Consider the following 14,019-nt stretch of genomic DNA (forward strand, 5'->3'; position numbering starts at 1 on the left):
GCCAAGCAGCATCATAGGAGCAGAGAGGATGGGATACCTTTGCTGGACTATTCTTCATATTGTGGCATTTACTTATACACACTTGTTTTATTTTTTAAATGAAATGAGTTTTTGAATTGACAGGTTAGATCATTTTCTAAAATAAAAAGCAGCAGTACTTGACTGCTTTAATTAAGGTGTCAGTTTACCTACTGGATGAATAAATCTGTAAGCAGTAACCGATTTTTCAGATCTGTTCCATATATTAATTCAGAACTTTGCACCTTTTCACTTCCAGTGTAACATCTGCTGTTTTTCTATAGCTTACTCCTGACGTTGCCTCTTTGTGATGTCTGGCGCATACGCTCACAGCTTGACGCCTACTACTTTGACAGGATTTAACCCTATGATTGCTGTGCTTCCTGTGCAGATTCATGCAAGTGTGTGGATATGAGCTGGTGCGTCTGGAGTTGGCCTGCTGCCACTTCCTGAATGAAACTTGCCTCGAGGTTATTGCTCAGATGTGCCCAAACCTCCAGGAGCTGAACCTTTCATCCTGTGATAAACTAAACACTCAGGCTTTCTGCCATATTGCTAAGATCTCAGGTCTCCGACGTCTGGTCGTTTACCGCACAAAAATTGAGGTAGGAACTCCTGCAGTGATTGGCACTGACAGCGAATTGCTTAACGTGCTTGTTTATTTTTTTAAATGAAAGAAGTGCTTGTCTTAGAAATTGTATAACAAATTTAACAGAATATATATTAGAAAGGATTTCACAAACAGTTCAGTTTTGAGTGATTCCGTTGCTTTATAATTTTGTGTTTAAGATTGAATAGCCATACCTGTGTGACCTATGGATTTTGCCTCTGTTGTTACAACTCACCAGGAATCAGGATGGATCCTGCCAATTTTATTTGACTTTTTGAGATTTAGAAGCATCGTTGGTAATAGTTAAGAATAAATAAGGACTTCACAAATGCTTATTGCATAATCAATTTTTATCAAGAGGTGCAGGAAAGTAATTGGGATGTGGTTTATTCTGTTACGGGTCTGAGCTACAGAGACTGATCTTCAAAATGGGAGTTATATTACCTGGCTGCAAATCTGCATTCTCACTATACCAATGGAGCTAAATTCTGAAAGTTTTTGAACATGATAATGAGTCCAAACTACAAATATTTTACAAAAATGAAACAGCTAAAAAAGTATGCCCTAAGTTATAATGTCCAGGAGATTTTTAAACACAAATTGACACTGCTTTGCAATTTTCTTTAAGTTGGTATCGGCTCAATCATTTGTCTGATTCCATAACTTCACAAAAGTTCATGACCACCCTCAGTTATGTAAGAGGAAAATCTGTTGATTTTTAATGGGGAAAATCATAAAAGCTACATCAATATATTTATCTACCTGCATTTCTATCTAACCAATTCAATACCCATTCAATTTGCACATTTAAAAAAAAATTCTCTTACCAATTGTGCCATCTTATGCTTACTGACTTTTCATGCCTGATGCATTATCTAAGTGCTATCTTCTTGCGAGTTTTTTTGTTCTCAAATTTATTTACTGCACCTTCTCATTCAGTATTATCTGCAAATTTAGATCCATTCCTCCTAAGGCTATACTCAAATCGTTGAAGTTCTTAGGAATGGTAGGTTTTCCAGAACAGAAGCCTGTGGGATACCCCAATCCACTCTGAGTACAACCCTTTCCTCCAGTTATCATTCCAGTTTACTATTACTGCCTGAACTGCAGATCCTTGATTCTCTCTAGCGGTCTTCTGCATAATACCTTCTTTCAAAAGCTTTCTGACAGCCTATCCACACCATATGTAGAAATATAAAACAGACTGTAAGAACTTTTACAAATATTTTAAAAAGGAGAGTGGCTAAAGTAAATTTTGGCAGAAACAAATTGTGGGAATTTTAAAAATAGCAGATACTGTGTGTCTGTCTTCACAATGTAAGATACAAATTACATGCAGAAATAGAAGGTATCCAAGACACCAGTAAAAATCAAATATGTACATTAAGTAATACCAATAGAGAATAAGTATTGGAGAAACTGAATCAACAAAAATGAGACCATAAGGATGTAGCAGCAGAAAAAGGCCATCAGTCAGAGTCTGCTACAGCAATCAATGGGATTATGGCTGACCTGATAATTCTCAACTCCACTTCCTGCCTTTTCTCCGTAGCCCTTGATTCCCTTACTAATTAAAAATCTGATTCTCTCAACCTTGAACATCCTTAATGACCCAGTCTTGACAGTCCTCTGTGATTAAAAAAAAATTACAGATTCTGTAGCCTCTGACAGAAGAAATTCCTTCTCATCTCTGTCTTATATGGGCAACCCCTTACACTGAGATTATGCCCTCTGGTCCTAGCATCTCCCATGAAGGAAACAACCTCTGAGCATCTACCCTGTCAAGCCCCCTACAAATCTGACAAATCCTCAAAATCCTCAAGACTTTTTTTTATGTATTAAGGGATATGAGTGTCACTGTCAAAGAATTCTAGGTGATCTCTATAAAATTACAATTATGAAACAGGCTAGGTACCATGAGATCGTTTCCCATGGTTGGGAAATCTCGAACACAAATTCAGAGTTTCATGATAAGGACTCAATAAATTATGACGGAGATGAACAAAAATGTCCTCATTCACAGGATTCTGAATCTTTGACATTCTCTATCCCAGTGGGCTGCAGTTGATTCATTGAGTTGTATTGGTATATTTATTGCTGAGATATAGAGAGTTTAGATCTCTTTGTGAATCTCGGGTTATGAAGTATAGGCAAGGAAGTGGAGTTAAGGCCAAGATTCGGCCATGTAATAAAATAGAATTCCTAAAGTGTGGGAGCAGGCTATTTGGCCCTTCAAGTCCATACCAACCCCTCCAAAGACCATCTCACCCAGGCTCACTCACCTACCCTATCCCAGTAACCCTGCATCTCCCATGGCTAATCCACCTAATCTACATATCCCTGGACACGATGGGAAATTTAGCATGGCCAATCCACCTAACCTGCACATCTTTGGACTGTGGGGTACCTGGAGGAAACCCACACAGACATGGGGAGAATGTACGAATTCCACACAGTCACGCAAGGGTGGAATTGAACCCGGTTCCCTGGCACTGTGAGGCAGCAGTGCTAACCACTGAGCCACCGTACTGCCCCAGTGAATGGCAGAGCAGGCTCAAGGTGCCTTAAGGATTACTTCTGCTCATGTTTCTCCTGTTCTTATATTCATTGCACTTTTCTATCCAACAAAGCTGTCATCTCATCAAGAATTTCTAACAAGTTTATCAAACACAATCTTCCTTTCTGAAATCTGTGCGGGTTACTTCTAATTATTTTCTTATGCTTGAGATATTTAATCATTTTATCCTTAATTAAAGACTCAAAATTAAATCAAATGTTAGGGTAACTCTGTTACCTTGTTTGAATTGCATTAGTCAATGTCAAATCACTGGCACTCACCTACACTGATAAGAATTTTGAAGTATAGAGCTGAATTATTGTGAAGTCATGAAGACTTTGCATAGCACTCATGGCTGGCAGGACATGACTCCCTCACGAAAGGAGAGCCAAGCTCAGTAGGACCTCTTGAATCAGTGCTAACTAAAAACAAACACAACTTTTGCTGCAGCCTTATCTTGCGGTTTACGATTAACAAAACTTTAGAGAGATTGTAACGCTCCTGAGGAATGCATGTGGTTGTGGAACTGTCACATTATCTAAGTGGCCAGCCCTCTACAAAACAAAATTAAAAAATACCTGCCTGCATCTGTGAGAGCTGAAAATAAATATGTTCTTGCAGTTTCAATACCTATTTATTAACATAACCCTAAGTGCTATCATTACAGCATTATTAATACTTTCCAGAACCTATAATTATCATGGTTGGCAGGGTCAGAGTGGCATTGTGAGTTCAAGGAGGTTACTTAAGGATCAGATATCTTTTGATGTGACATAAATATGCACATTTATTCTTGCATGGGATTATGTGCTTGAGGGAATTTAAAGGTATTTTCTTTAATGAATGGAGCTTTTTAGATAGTAAACTCTAAAATGAATGCTCACAACTTTATTTCATCTCAACATGGTTGCTGAGTTTTGCCTATGGTTGATATTGGATGAGTTGGTATGGAGGGTAGAGGAAAGGTAGTCAATGGGAAGGGAGGCAGGTGTTCATAAATTAGCATAAGGACTACTATACAGGTAGTTCTGCTATAATGCATGTTTCGTTAACACAAATTGGCTGTAAAGCAATTTCTTTTTCATTCACGGGATGAAGGCATCGCTGGCTAGGCAGCATTTATTGCCCATCCCTGATTGCCCAGATGACAGTTTAGAGTCAACCACATTGCTTGGGTCTGGAGTCACATGCAGGCCAGACCAAGTAAGGATGACAGTTTCCTTCCCTAAAGGACATTAGTGAACCAGAGAGGTTTTTCCCAACAATTGGCAATGGATTCATGGTCATCATTAGATTCTTAATTCCTGAGATATTTGTTGAATTCAAATTCTATCATCTGCCGTGGTGGGATTCGAACTTGGGGTCCCCAGGACATTATTTGGGTTACTGGATTAACAGTGAATAGTGGGCGCTGTTTGGATAACACAAACTTTCTGCTGTGTAGGAAAAGTGATTTTCTATGGCAATTTCTCTATAACATGATTTTCTATGACGATTTTCTATAGCGTGATTTTCTATAGCGCAAGGTCACACAAGAATACAAATATTGCGTTATAGGAGAACTACCTGTAAGGGATTCTGGATGGGTAAGGATCATGAATTGGAATGTGTGGTCATGTGTGGCAAGTGTGTTCTGGCAGGGTGTAGGAGCGAGAGCGAGGGATCGTGTAAGAAAACAGCTGATACTGACTCCCATCCTAACTTTTAATCCCACTGATCCAGGAGCTTTTCTGCTCACCATGGGAGGAAAATCCTAGTCCATTTGTAGGTACCCCACTGTCTTCTTTACAATTTGCCTAAATGTCTTTGAATGTATGCTTACACTTTGTCCTTGTTATGTTCCACAATACCTTCATTTATCACTTTATCTCATCTCACTTTATCCAGTTGCCTAGATGAAAGTAGCTTGCCTTGGCACCTGACACCCTTTGTGGCTGCTTGAACTCTTTCTGGGGTTAGTGGACCAGCTCGTTTTTGCCCTCCGCCCCCCGAATGAAAATCCAAATGTTCGGGGTATTTTCTTCCCAAATTGTTTTTGGACTTGGGAGAGAAAATTCAACCCAATGTTTAGGTAGAGAACCTTTCTTTAGAAGAAAGGTCTGGTAAAGGTCCCTTTACCTGAACTATTAACACTACTTATTTCTCCACTGAATATTTCCAGCATTTTCTGTCTTGATTCCTTCCTGCAAATGCCATTTTCCTGACCTCGCCTCGTTTATTGCATTAATTTTTGCAGCATTCCATTGTGATAACTTGTTCTCATGAGCCCTGAGTTGTTAATCCATTAATGCAACCATTACGGTAACAGCCTCTGCAGAAGAGATCTCTCTCTAGTGGGAGTTTTAAAACTTCGTCTGAATGCTTCCACCTTGTAACTGGATTAAAATATGGTCTTCTATCCTTTGTATTTAGGGGATAAATGAGAATATGTTGCATCAATCAATTTGAGAGCTGCTCATTAGACTTGGTAATGTTTTTGGTAACAAGATGTTAGCTGATATTTAAACTCCATCTCAACTCTCTCTTCCATTTAGCTATACAACTTTGCCATCTTAAGAAGGAACTATTTCATTGACAATGGTGAAACAATCTTTATTCCGTGGGTAGAGAAATTCTTACCCCACAAACATCTGATCGGCTTTTCCGAAAGGCCTTGAAGAAAGATAAACTGTCCAGTTTTAGGAAAATATCTGCAAGTTAGTTATGCAACCTAGGTTCAAGCATTGATCCTGTTTTTGAAAAGAAAGAAATTAGACTACATTTCAGCTGTGATAGAGATGACCATTTCTTTTGTGTGCCAAGTATGTATTCTCTAAAATTGAAAGTGAAAAGCGTAGAGAAGTGTGTGGAGATTGTTCCTATTCAAAGAATGAAACAGAAAAGGACTTGCATTAATTGAGCAAATTTCACTTGCAAAACTTTACCAGGCACTTGGCAGAGATGCAAGGAAAAATGGATGCTTAGTCTAAAAAGAAACAGATAAGAAGAGGGATTAAATGCTTAAGTGCTAGGTTTTAAGGATAGATTTAAATCAGGAAAGAGAGCTGATTGTGTAGTTGCTTAGGCTGTGCGTTCGAGGGTTTTGGCCCCAGGTAGCTGAAAGGATGTTTACACATGATGGGACATAAGAAAAGGTGTTAAGGGTTACACAACGGGGTCTGATTCACAAAAACTAAGAATTTGAGGGAGTAGGTGATCAGGATGAGATAACAGATTCTATCTGTTTAAGTAATCTATATTTGCATAGTCTACTTCATAACGGATGAGTGTTGCATGTTGTAGTTTTTTTATGCAGTGGTTGATGTTAGCGTTATATGACTAATTCGGCTGAGCTTTACCAGTGAAAAAAATGTACAAGAGCGAAGGTTAAGTGATATGTCAGTACCAGATGAATACTGTCGTTATTTCATGATCTCCACTGTATTTTTTTTTATTTTTATATATTTTAACAATTTAAATATACTATATTTTACCATTATATGTGAAAAATGAAGTGAAAAAAATGTTTTGATATTGTCATTGTTCATCAGCTATTCAGAAAGTATTAATTGAGTTTGTGATATTTGAATCTGGTGTCTTCTAATGGTGTTCAAACCTATTGTGAGAATAGTGAGATTGACAATAGAAACTAACTACATGGTGGTCTGCAATGGGTTACTGAAGAATTTGACATTCAGTGCTTATTATATGGAAATTAATGGATACCTAGGCATCCTTACAAGAAAGAGAAAGAATGGTGAGATTCAGATGACATGCTAAAATATGAGAATGAAGCTCGACTGGTTATAATAGCTCTCAGAATCCGCAAAGCCTTCAAATGACCTCTTGGCATCCACTTTGTTTTAAATACACATGTCATGTATGTGTTTTTCTTACAAGTGTATATTTTAAAGGATTGGTGTGCAATGACAGCTGTCAATTTGTTTTTGGTAGTTGTTGCTCAGTAAAATTATCACAGACAATTTATGAACAAAATGTCATTGGACTGCATTTTCCCAAGCTTTCAGTTTTCTTCATGAACTCTCAAATCTGCTGTGTTTTTAATGGGCTTCCAGGATCCTAGCATCTCCAGGCAAAACAGTATGCAGGAGAAATCCAGCTTTTGTTCTCCATTAAAAATGGGGAAGCCAACCTCAGCAGGGATGGATGTGTGATTTTCACTATAGGCTTTCCCAAGCTGCCAGATGTTTGAAGGAAAAATGTAGAGAAAAATGGGAATGTTGAGAAAAATCAGATTTATTCTAAAAAGAATGAATTGTGCCAGTTGCACACAAAGATCCAGCCACAAGTTCAGCTTTGAGTTACGTAAATGGATATTAGGAACGATAACCAGAAACTTGGTGAAAAAAGTAGGCTTTAAAGGGCAACTTAAAAGATGTAAAGCAGTGAGGTTTAGGAAGGGAAGTATAGAAGTCTAGGGGTCAGCTGCTGAAGCCCTGAAGGCATGCTTCCAAAGGTGTGACAAAGGAAATTTGTAATACACAAGATGTCTAAATTAAAGGAACAGAGTTCCTGAAGGTTTAAAGAGCCATTCATGGGACATGGGCTGGCCAGCATTTATTGCCCATCCCTAGTTGTCCTTGAAAAGGTGGTGGTGCCATCTTGAACCACTGCAGTTCATGTGCTATAGATTGGCCCACAATGCCTTAGAGAAGGAATTCCAGGATTTTGACCCAGCGACAGTGAAGGAATGGTGATATATTTCCAAGTCAGGATGGTGACTGACTTGGAGGAGAATTTGTAGGTGGTGGTGTCCCCATGTATCTGCAGCCCTTGTCCTTCTAGGTGGAAGTGGACTTGGGTTTGGAGGGTCTGTCTCAGGATCTTTTGTGATTTCCTGCAGGGCGTCTTGTAGATAGTGCACACTACTGCTACTGAGCACTGGGTGGTAGAGGAAGTGCATACTTGTGGATGTGGTGCCAGTCAAGCAGGCTGCCTTGTCTGAACATTGTCAAGCTTCTTGAGTGTTGTTGGGGCTGCGCTCAACCAGGCAAGTGGGGAGTATTCCATCATAGTCCTGACTTCTGCCTTTTAGATGGACAGGCTTTGGGGAGTCAGGAGGTGAATTACTTGCTGCTGTATTCCTAGCCTTTGATCTGCTCTTGTAGCCACTGTCATTGAAAAGCGAATCCAGTTGAGTTTCTGGTCAATGGTAACTCCCAGGATGTTGATAGTGAAAACTTCAGTGATGATATCACTATTGAATGTTGAGGGGCAGCGGTTAGATTGTCTCTGGTTGGCAATGGCATCTGTATGTCAGAAATGTTACTTGCCACTTGTCAGCCCACTTTTGACCTTATGATAGAGGGAGGGTCATTGAAGAAGCTGCTGAAGTTGGCTGGTCTTAGGAAACTCCCCTGAAGAACGCCTTCAGATGTCCTGGAGCTAGAATGCCTGACTTAACTCCAACCAGTGGAGAGTTTGTCCCCGATTCACATTGAGTCCAGTTTTGCAAGGCCTCCTTAATGCCACACTTTGCCAATTACAATTTTGATGTTAAGGGCTGTCACTCTCCCTTCACCACTGTAATTCAGCTCTTTTATCTATGAAGCAAGATTATACTGAGGTCAGGACTGACTGGCCCTGGCAGAACCCAAACTGGGCATCGTTGAGCAGGTTATTACTGAGCAGGGACTGCTTCCATCCATTTACTAATATTCGAGAATAGACTGATGGGGTAATTGGCTGGGTTGGAGTTATCCTGCTTTTAGTGTACAGGACATACCTGTACAATTTTTGGATGGATTCCAGTATTGTAATTGTTACAGAGAAAGGAAAAGTAAAGCCATTGAATAAAAAATGAGAAGGGCATAAAATTAAACAAGAGAAGGCTATTTATGCTTATAGATAACTAATTAAAACTTGAAATGTTTTAAATTAATCTGCATGTTTAAATGTGTAAAATAATGCAAAGTGTACTTTTAACTCCTACACTGAATTTTAATATAATGAGATAGCTACAGACAGTTTGAGAAAATGTAACTTCCATGTTACATTATGTCACCTCATTGTCAGAAATGGTTAATGTAAATTATCGATCGAGGCATTCAAGAGGGCATTGGATGATTATTTGGATAAAAATAATATGTAAAGCTATGGGGTAAAGACAGGAGATTGGCATTAGGTAATGATGGTTGTTTAATGAGTCAGTACAGGTGTGATGGGATGAATGGCCTACTTCTCCACCGTAACAGTTGTGTGATGTTGCAGCTGAGTGTGTTGTATTTTAGAGCGAGATTCATATGGAATCGAGCAGATACCACAGATCTTTAAAAAAAGTTGGTAGGACTTGGCTGCTGACGTTCTGCTTTGTTTCTGACATATTGAATTTTTACCTGCAGGTGAAATGGGACAGGGCATGAATCAGACAGAAAGAAAAGACAGAGTCAGGAGGGACATTTGACCTCAGTGCAAAGTTCAAACTGACCCCGTGTGGGCTGTTGCAAGGATATTAACCTGAAGTGTGGATGTCTTGAATTGATGCTGTGGTGGATAAGGTCTGATGCTTTTTAAATGCCCCACTGTGTAAAACACGAAAAAAAAAATTAAGCTTCAGTTGTCAATAAGAAAATGAAACTCTGATGGACTACTTTGATTAACGTCTGTAGATTAGAAACAAAAGTAGCATCTGGTAGTGCAGTTTCAATAAAGCTCTTTGCTGCTGTTTTCCCAAGGACTATCCTTATGTCATTTTGAATGCGTGGCTGAATTTCAAAACCTACAATGATCTCAGCACAGTGTTCTAAGTTTATTATTCAATCAATTGCTTGAAGAAGCTATTAAATTAAATTAAATATATCTTTGATGAGGGGTCTGAATAGACATTTCCTTGTTTGTAAGAAGCCAATCACTTGAGAGTTAGAGGCTTTGAATTTTATGAATAGGAGAGTTTTTCTTTACACCATCAAGAATGTAGGTGAGTGAATTGTGTTTGATCCTTAGAATTGCTTCTTTTCATTTCCACATAGCTTTTGAGATCTACCCATAGTAGGGACTGAGGTTGCGTAGAAAGCATGAGGGCCATGGAAAACAGGTAAGGACATAATTGGTACGTGGCCGGTCCATCAGAATTGATTTTGGATAATCATGGCTTCAATGCTGCTGCAATTGGCTGCCTCATGGAAGCTGATGTTAGTATGCCTGACCTTCCAACTGATGTGGAGAATTTGTCTCAAACAGCTTTGATGCTACTTCTCAAGGGTTTTCAGGTGGCAGGTATATGTAGTCCAAGTTTCAGAGCTATGTAGAAGAGTTGGAAGGATGACTGCCTTATGCACAATGATCTTGGTATCAGCACAGCTGTCAGAGGGGATCTTTAGTTGTCCAAAGGAACCACTCATAGATTGGATGTAACATTGAATCTCCTCATTAATGTCAGTCTTAGATGAGAGGTAGCATAGGGTGGGATGGACCAGAACTTGATCTGGGCCGGGTTGGAAAAGGATTTGGTAAAGATGGCCTAAAGATAGTCTGTTCTGTCACCAACCTGGTTGGAAAACCACTTTCAGTGGGCTCATCTACCTGCAGTCTGAAAACTAAGGTCAAGCTCAACCTCGGAACCTGGAATATATGAACCCTCATGAATGACAAGCAAAACAATCATCCCTTGTTGCACATGAATTCAGGCACTTCAACATTGATATCACTGCTCTGCAGGATAGACAAAGAGCACGCAAAGGACAGTTGAGGTGAGAAGGTGGTGGTACAACACTGTAAAGTGCTAAAATAGATGTATTGCACAGACATGAACAAAGAGAAAAAGGTAATGTAAAGGCACATCTGATCAATAACAATTTCTTCAGATTTTGCATTTTTAAAAGTGAATCATTGGATTAGGTTCATTCGTGGTTTGTGCTTTTGCTGAAGATGACTTTAATAAGAGACATTTGGTATGTTTAATATGTGTTTTGTAGATTTTTGGAGCATTTTCAGTGTGCTTTTTCTAAATTTTGGTGTTTTCAAACTAATTGACTGGATGATAATATCTTTGTGGGACCCTGTTACTGTTAATAATTTTTGAAACTCTGTGTGGGTTAGATAAGTTTCAGTAATAAGTCATGAGTAGGTTTTTCCTGTGAAGAGTGAAGCTATTAAAGGAGATGAAAAGCAACTGTAACATTGAAATGGTATAATAGCATATGTGGAACAAGGCAGCTATATTTTTTACTTTTGTCAGGATGATATACATTTTATTATTTCAAAAACAGTTTGACGAGATAAGATGCAAACTTGAGAGTACAGTTCCTTGTGCTGCATTATCTCTTGGAATTGCCTACTCCAAAATAAAACATTGTCCCATTTTTTTTCCACGGCAGCTGGCTTTGATTTATGTACTCATTTGTTTTATTTTGCGCAGTAATTTTACACTGTGGCATATCTTTCCAAATTCTGGTAGCTTGATTTTTCATGTGAGAATACCTTATAACGTGGCAGGATATCTACATCAGATTAACTGAATAAAGCAGGAAGAGGAACCAGAATTGTATTCAGTATTAGGGGAGTTGTTTTTATCTATTCAGTGATGTGCTTATCCAAGTCAGTCTCTGACACCAAAAGAAAGAGATGAACAACCAAATTAAATCCTAGTGATTTTGGTTTATTCCGCTGCCAGAAAAAAGAAAATTATCAAAACAATTCTCTTTTCTCCTGTCCCTCCCTATTGTTAAATAGATATAAGAAGATAAATGAGTTCAGTGTTAACCCAAGAGAGTGTGAATGGTATATGAAATTTTAAATGAATACAGAAAGTACTGTGCACTATCTGGCCTGAACCTAGATGCATCCATTGAAAATTGAATGCAGTGGAATTCTTAGAGTAGATGGAGCTTTGGATTTACACCAATGTAAAAATAACTCCATAATCAAGGAGACTATATGTAGAGTGCAGTAAAACTGTGAGGTGTAAAACCACCAACTCTCTGAGGAGACCACCTTACAACAGTTTGTGTTTTCATCAAGTGCGGTAATTTCTGGTATTATTCCTCTTACTGGCTAGGTTAGTCATCATTGTAGTAATGGTTTGTTTCTGTATGAATGTCCCTGTTATTTCATAACTTGCTATGGGAATTTGCTTTGTTACTAGTGTTCCTTTGCAGAAATCTGACAATGTTGTTCTGTATTGATGGTGGGCTTGGTGTATCAGTGAATGACAAGGTGCAATTGCTGGGCTGAAATTCTCTACATCTGGTCAGTTTCTTAACTCAGCCCAACCAATGGAGAGAATTGGTGAACATAGCATGAACACTTTCTCGTAAGGACAGAGGAAAAATCAGAAGCTGAGCCAACCAGGACTGTGCATGTACATCTTTCAGTTGCTTGCAATGGAGTAGAAGCTGATCATTTGGGCAAATGTGCTGGAATACTTAAGAAAGAGAAAATTGAAGAGGGAAATACTTTTTTCAATTAATTGTGGTACTGTGTCAATATTTCACAAACCATAAGTCAATAGATGTGGAGCTGGAAAAGTGCAGCTGGTCAGACAGCATTGAAGGAGCAGGGGAGTCAATATTTCAGGCCAAAACCCTTCGTCAGGACTGGGGAGTAGGAGGGGAGTCCAGAAATAAATAGAAGAGAGGGGTGCAGGGGGAAGGGCGGGTGGGGTGGAGATAGATGGAAGCAAGTCGAGGGTTATTGTAGTTTGTCCATCGGAAGGGTGGATCGGATAAGTGAATTGGAAGATAGAGCGATTTTGAAGCAGGTGAAGTCAATATTCAGGCCATGGGGCTGTCAGCTCCCAAGGCGAAATATCAGGTGTTATTCCTCTGCAGTCCTTACTATCTCTATTTCACAAACCATAATTTACTTTACCTTGAATGCTGGGGAGGGCTTCTTACTGTGTTTTTCCCTGAATTATACACTTCAAGTAAAACATTCCAATAACATAGAAATAAGGTAATTACTGTGGTATTTTTCTACATATTAAAGCAACATGTCTGATTTAATTTTATGACCAACATCTCTTCAGCCTGTGACTCATTGAGTGACGCAGAAGTTCTAAAACTTGGATTTAGAATTTAGAAGTAAATGAGATCCAGTGGTTCATTTATTCTGCAGTTTTCAATTTTCTTTTCCATCTCCAATTCAGTATCCCCGCTGGTCTGGAAATATCATAGAAACAAAAAAAAATTATTGAGGTGAATAGCACAAATTCATTTTAAGGGAAACAAACTAAGGGCATGAGGGGTAAAGAAATAAAGAAAGATATGTTGATGGGGTTAGCTGAAGAAAGGTGAAGCAGGCTGAGTGGTTTATTTTTGTGCTACAAATATTTAACATACAATAATAATGTTGTCATTGTTCTTATTTATTGTGAATATTAATATTCTAAATTTGTAAACAATTGTTTTGCACAACTATCAGTCTCAATTCTTTATTTACCTGCTAAGCAACCAACAAGATTCTCGTGTTGCATTCACACTTGATTTATTTTGTTCTGTTTTGTGTAAACTGAGTGCTGCACAGAGGATGAAATGGTGTGACTATCCCTGCGTTCTGTTGCTGTAATCGGCACTACTTAATTGACTTGTAGCTTGAGAATTGCTTTACTTTACTGTGTATAGTATGCATGCAGAAATTCCAGTTAACTATGACTGGAATCCTTTGGCTGGCGGTGGTCAGTACGGTTCGATCCTGCCACTCTAGGTGGTTTGCTATTGACAATTTCTTTAGGTTGTCTGATCTGTGAATGTCACAGTTGCCACTTTATTTCTGGGACAGCACTGATCTATTCTGGTGCCACAAGCAGCCTTGCATGTTAGTAAAAGGTCTCAGCATTTTCAAGATTCCTCCCTTAGGGAGAGGTGTTCAGAGGAACAGAGCCCCTGGTAACTGCGAT

General features: G+C 38.8%; 1 protein-coding gene across 8 annotated transcripts in view; it reads left to right on the forward strand.

The window, feature by feature from the left end:
* Nucleotides 1-14,019, forward strand: part of fbxl4 (F-box and leucine-rich repeat protein 4) — a 115,162-nt gene that overhangs the window by 83,169 nt on the left and 17,974 nt on the right. For all 8 annotated transcript variants that reach the window (XM_048596926.1, XM_048596931.1, XM_048596930.1 and 5 more), the window contains one exon: nucleotides 410-623. In XM_048596926.1, the coding sequence (XP_048452883.1) occupies nucleotides 410-623 (214 nt within the window). The remainder of the gene's footprint in view (nucleotides 1-409; nucleotides 624-14,019) is intronic.

The sequence above is a fragment of the Rhincodon typus genome, chromosome 5 (assembly GCF_021869965.1).
Source record: "Rhincodon typus isolate 14 chromosome 5, sRhiTyp1.1, whole genome shotgun sequence".
NCBI classification, from domain to species: domain Eukaryota; kingdom Metazoa; phylum Chordata; class Chondrichthyes; order Orectolobiformes; family Rhincodontidae; genus Rhincodon; species Rhincodon typus.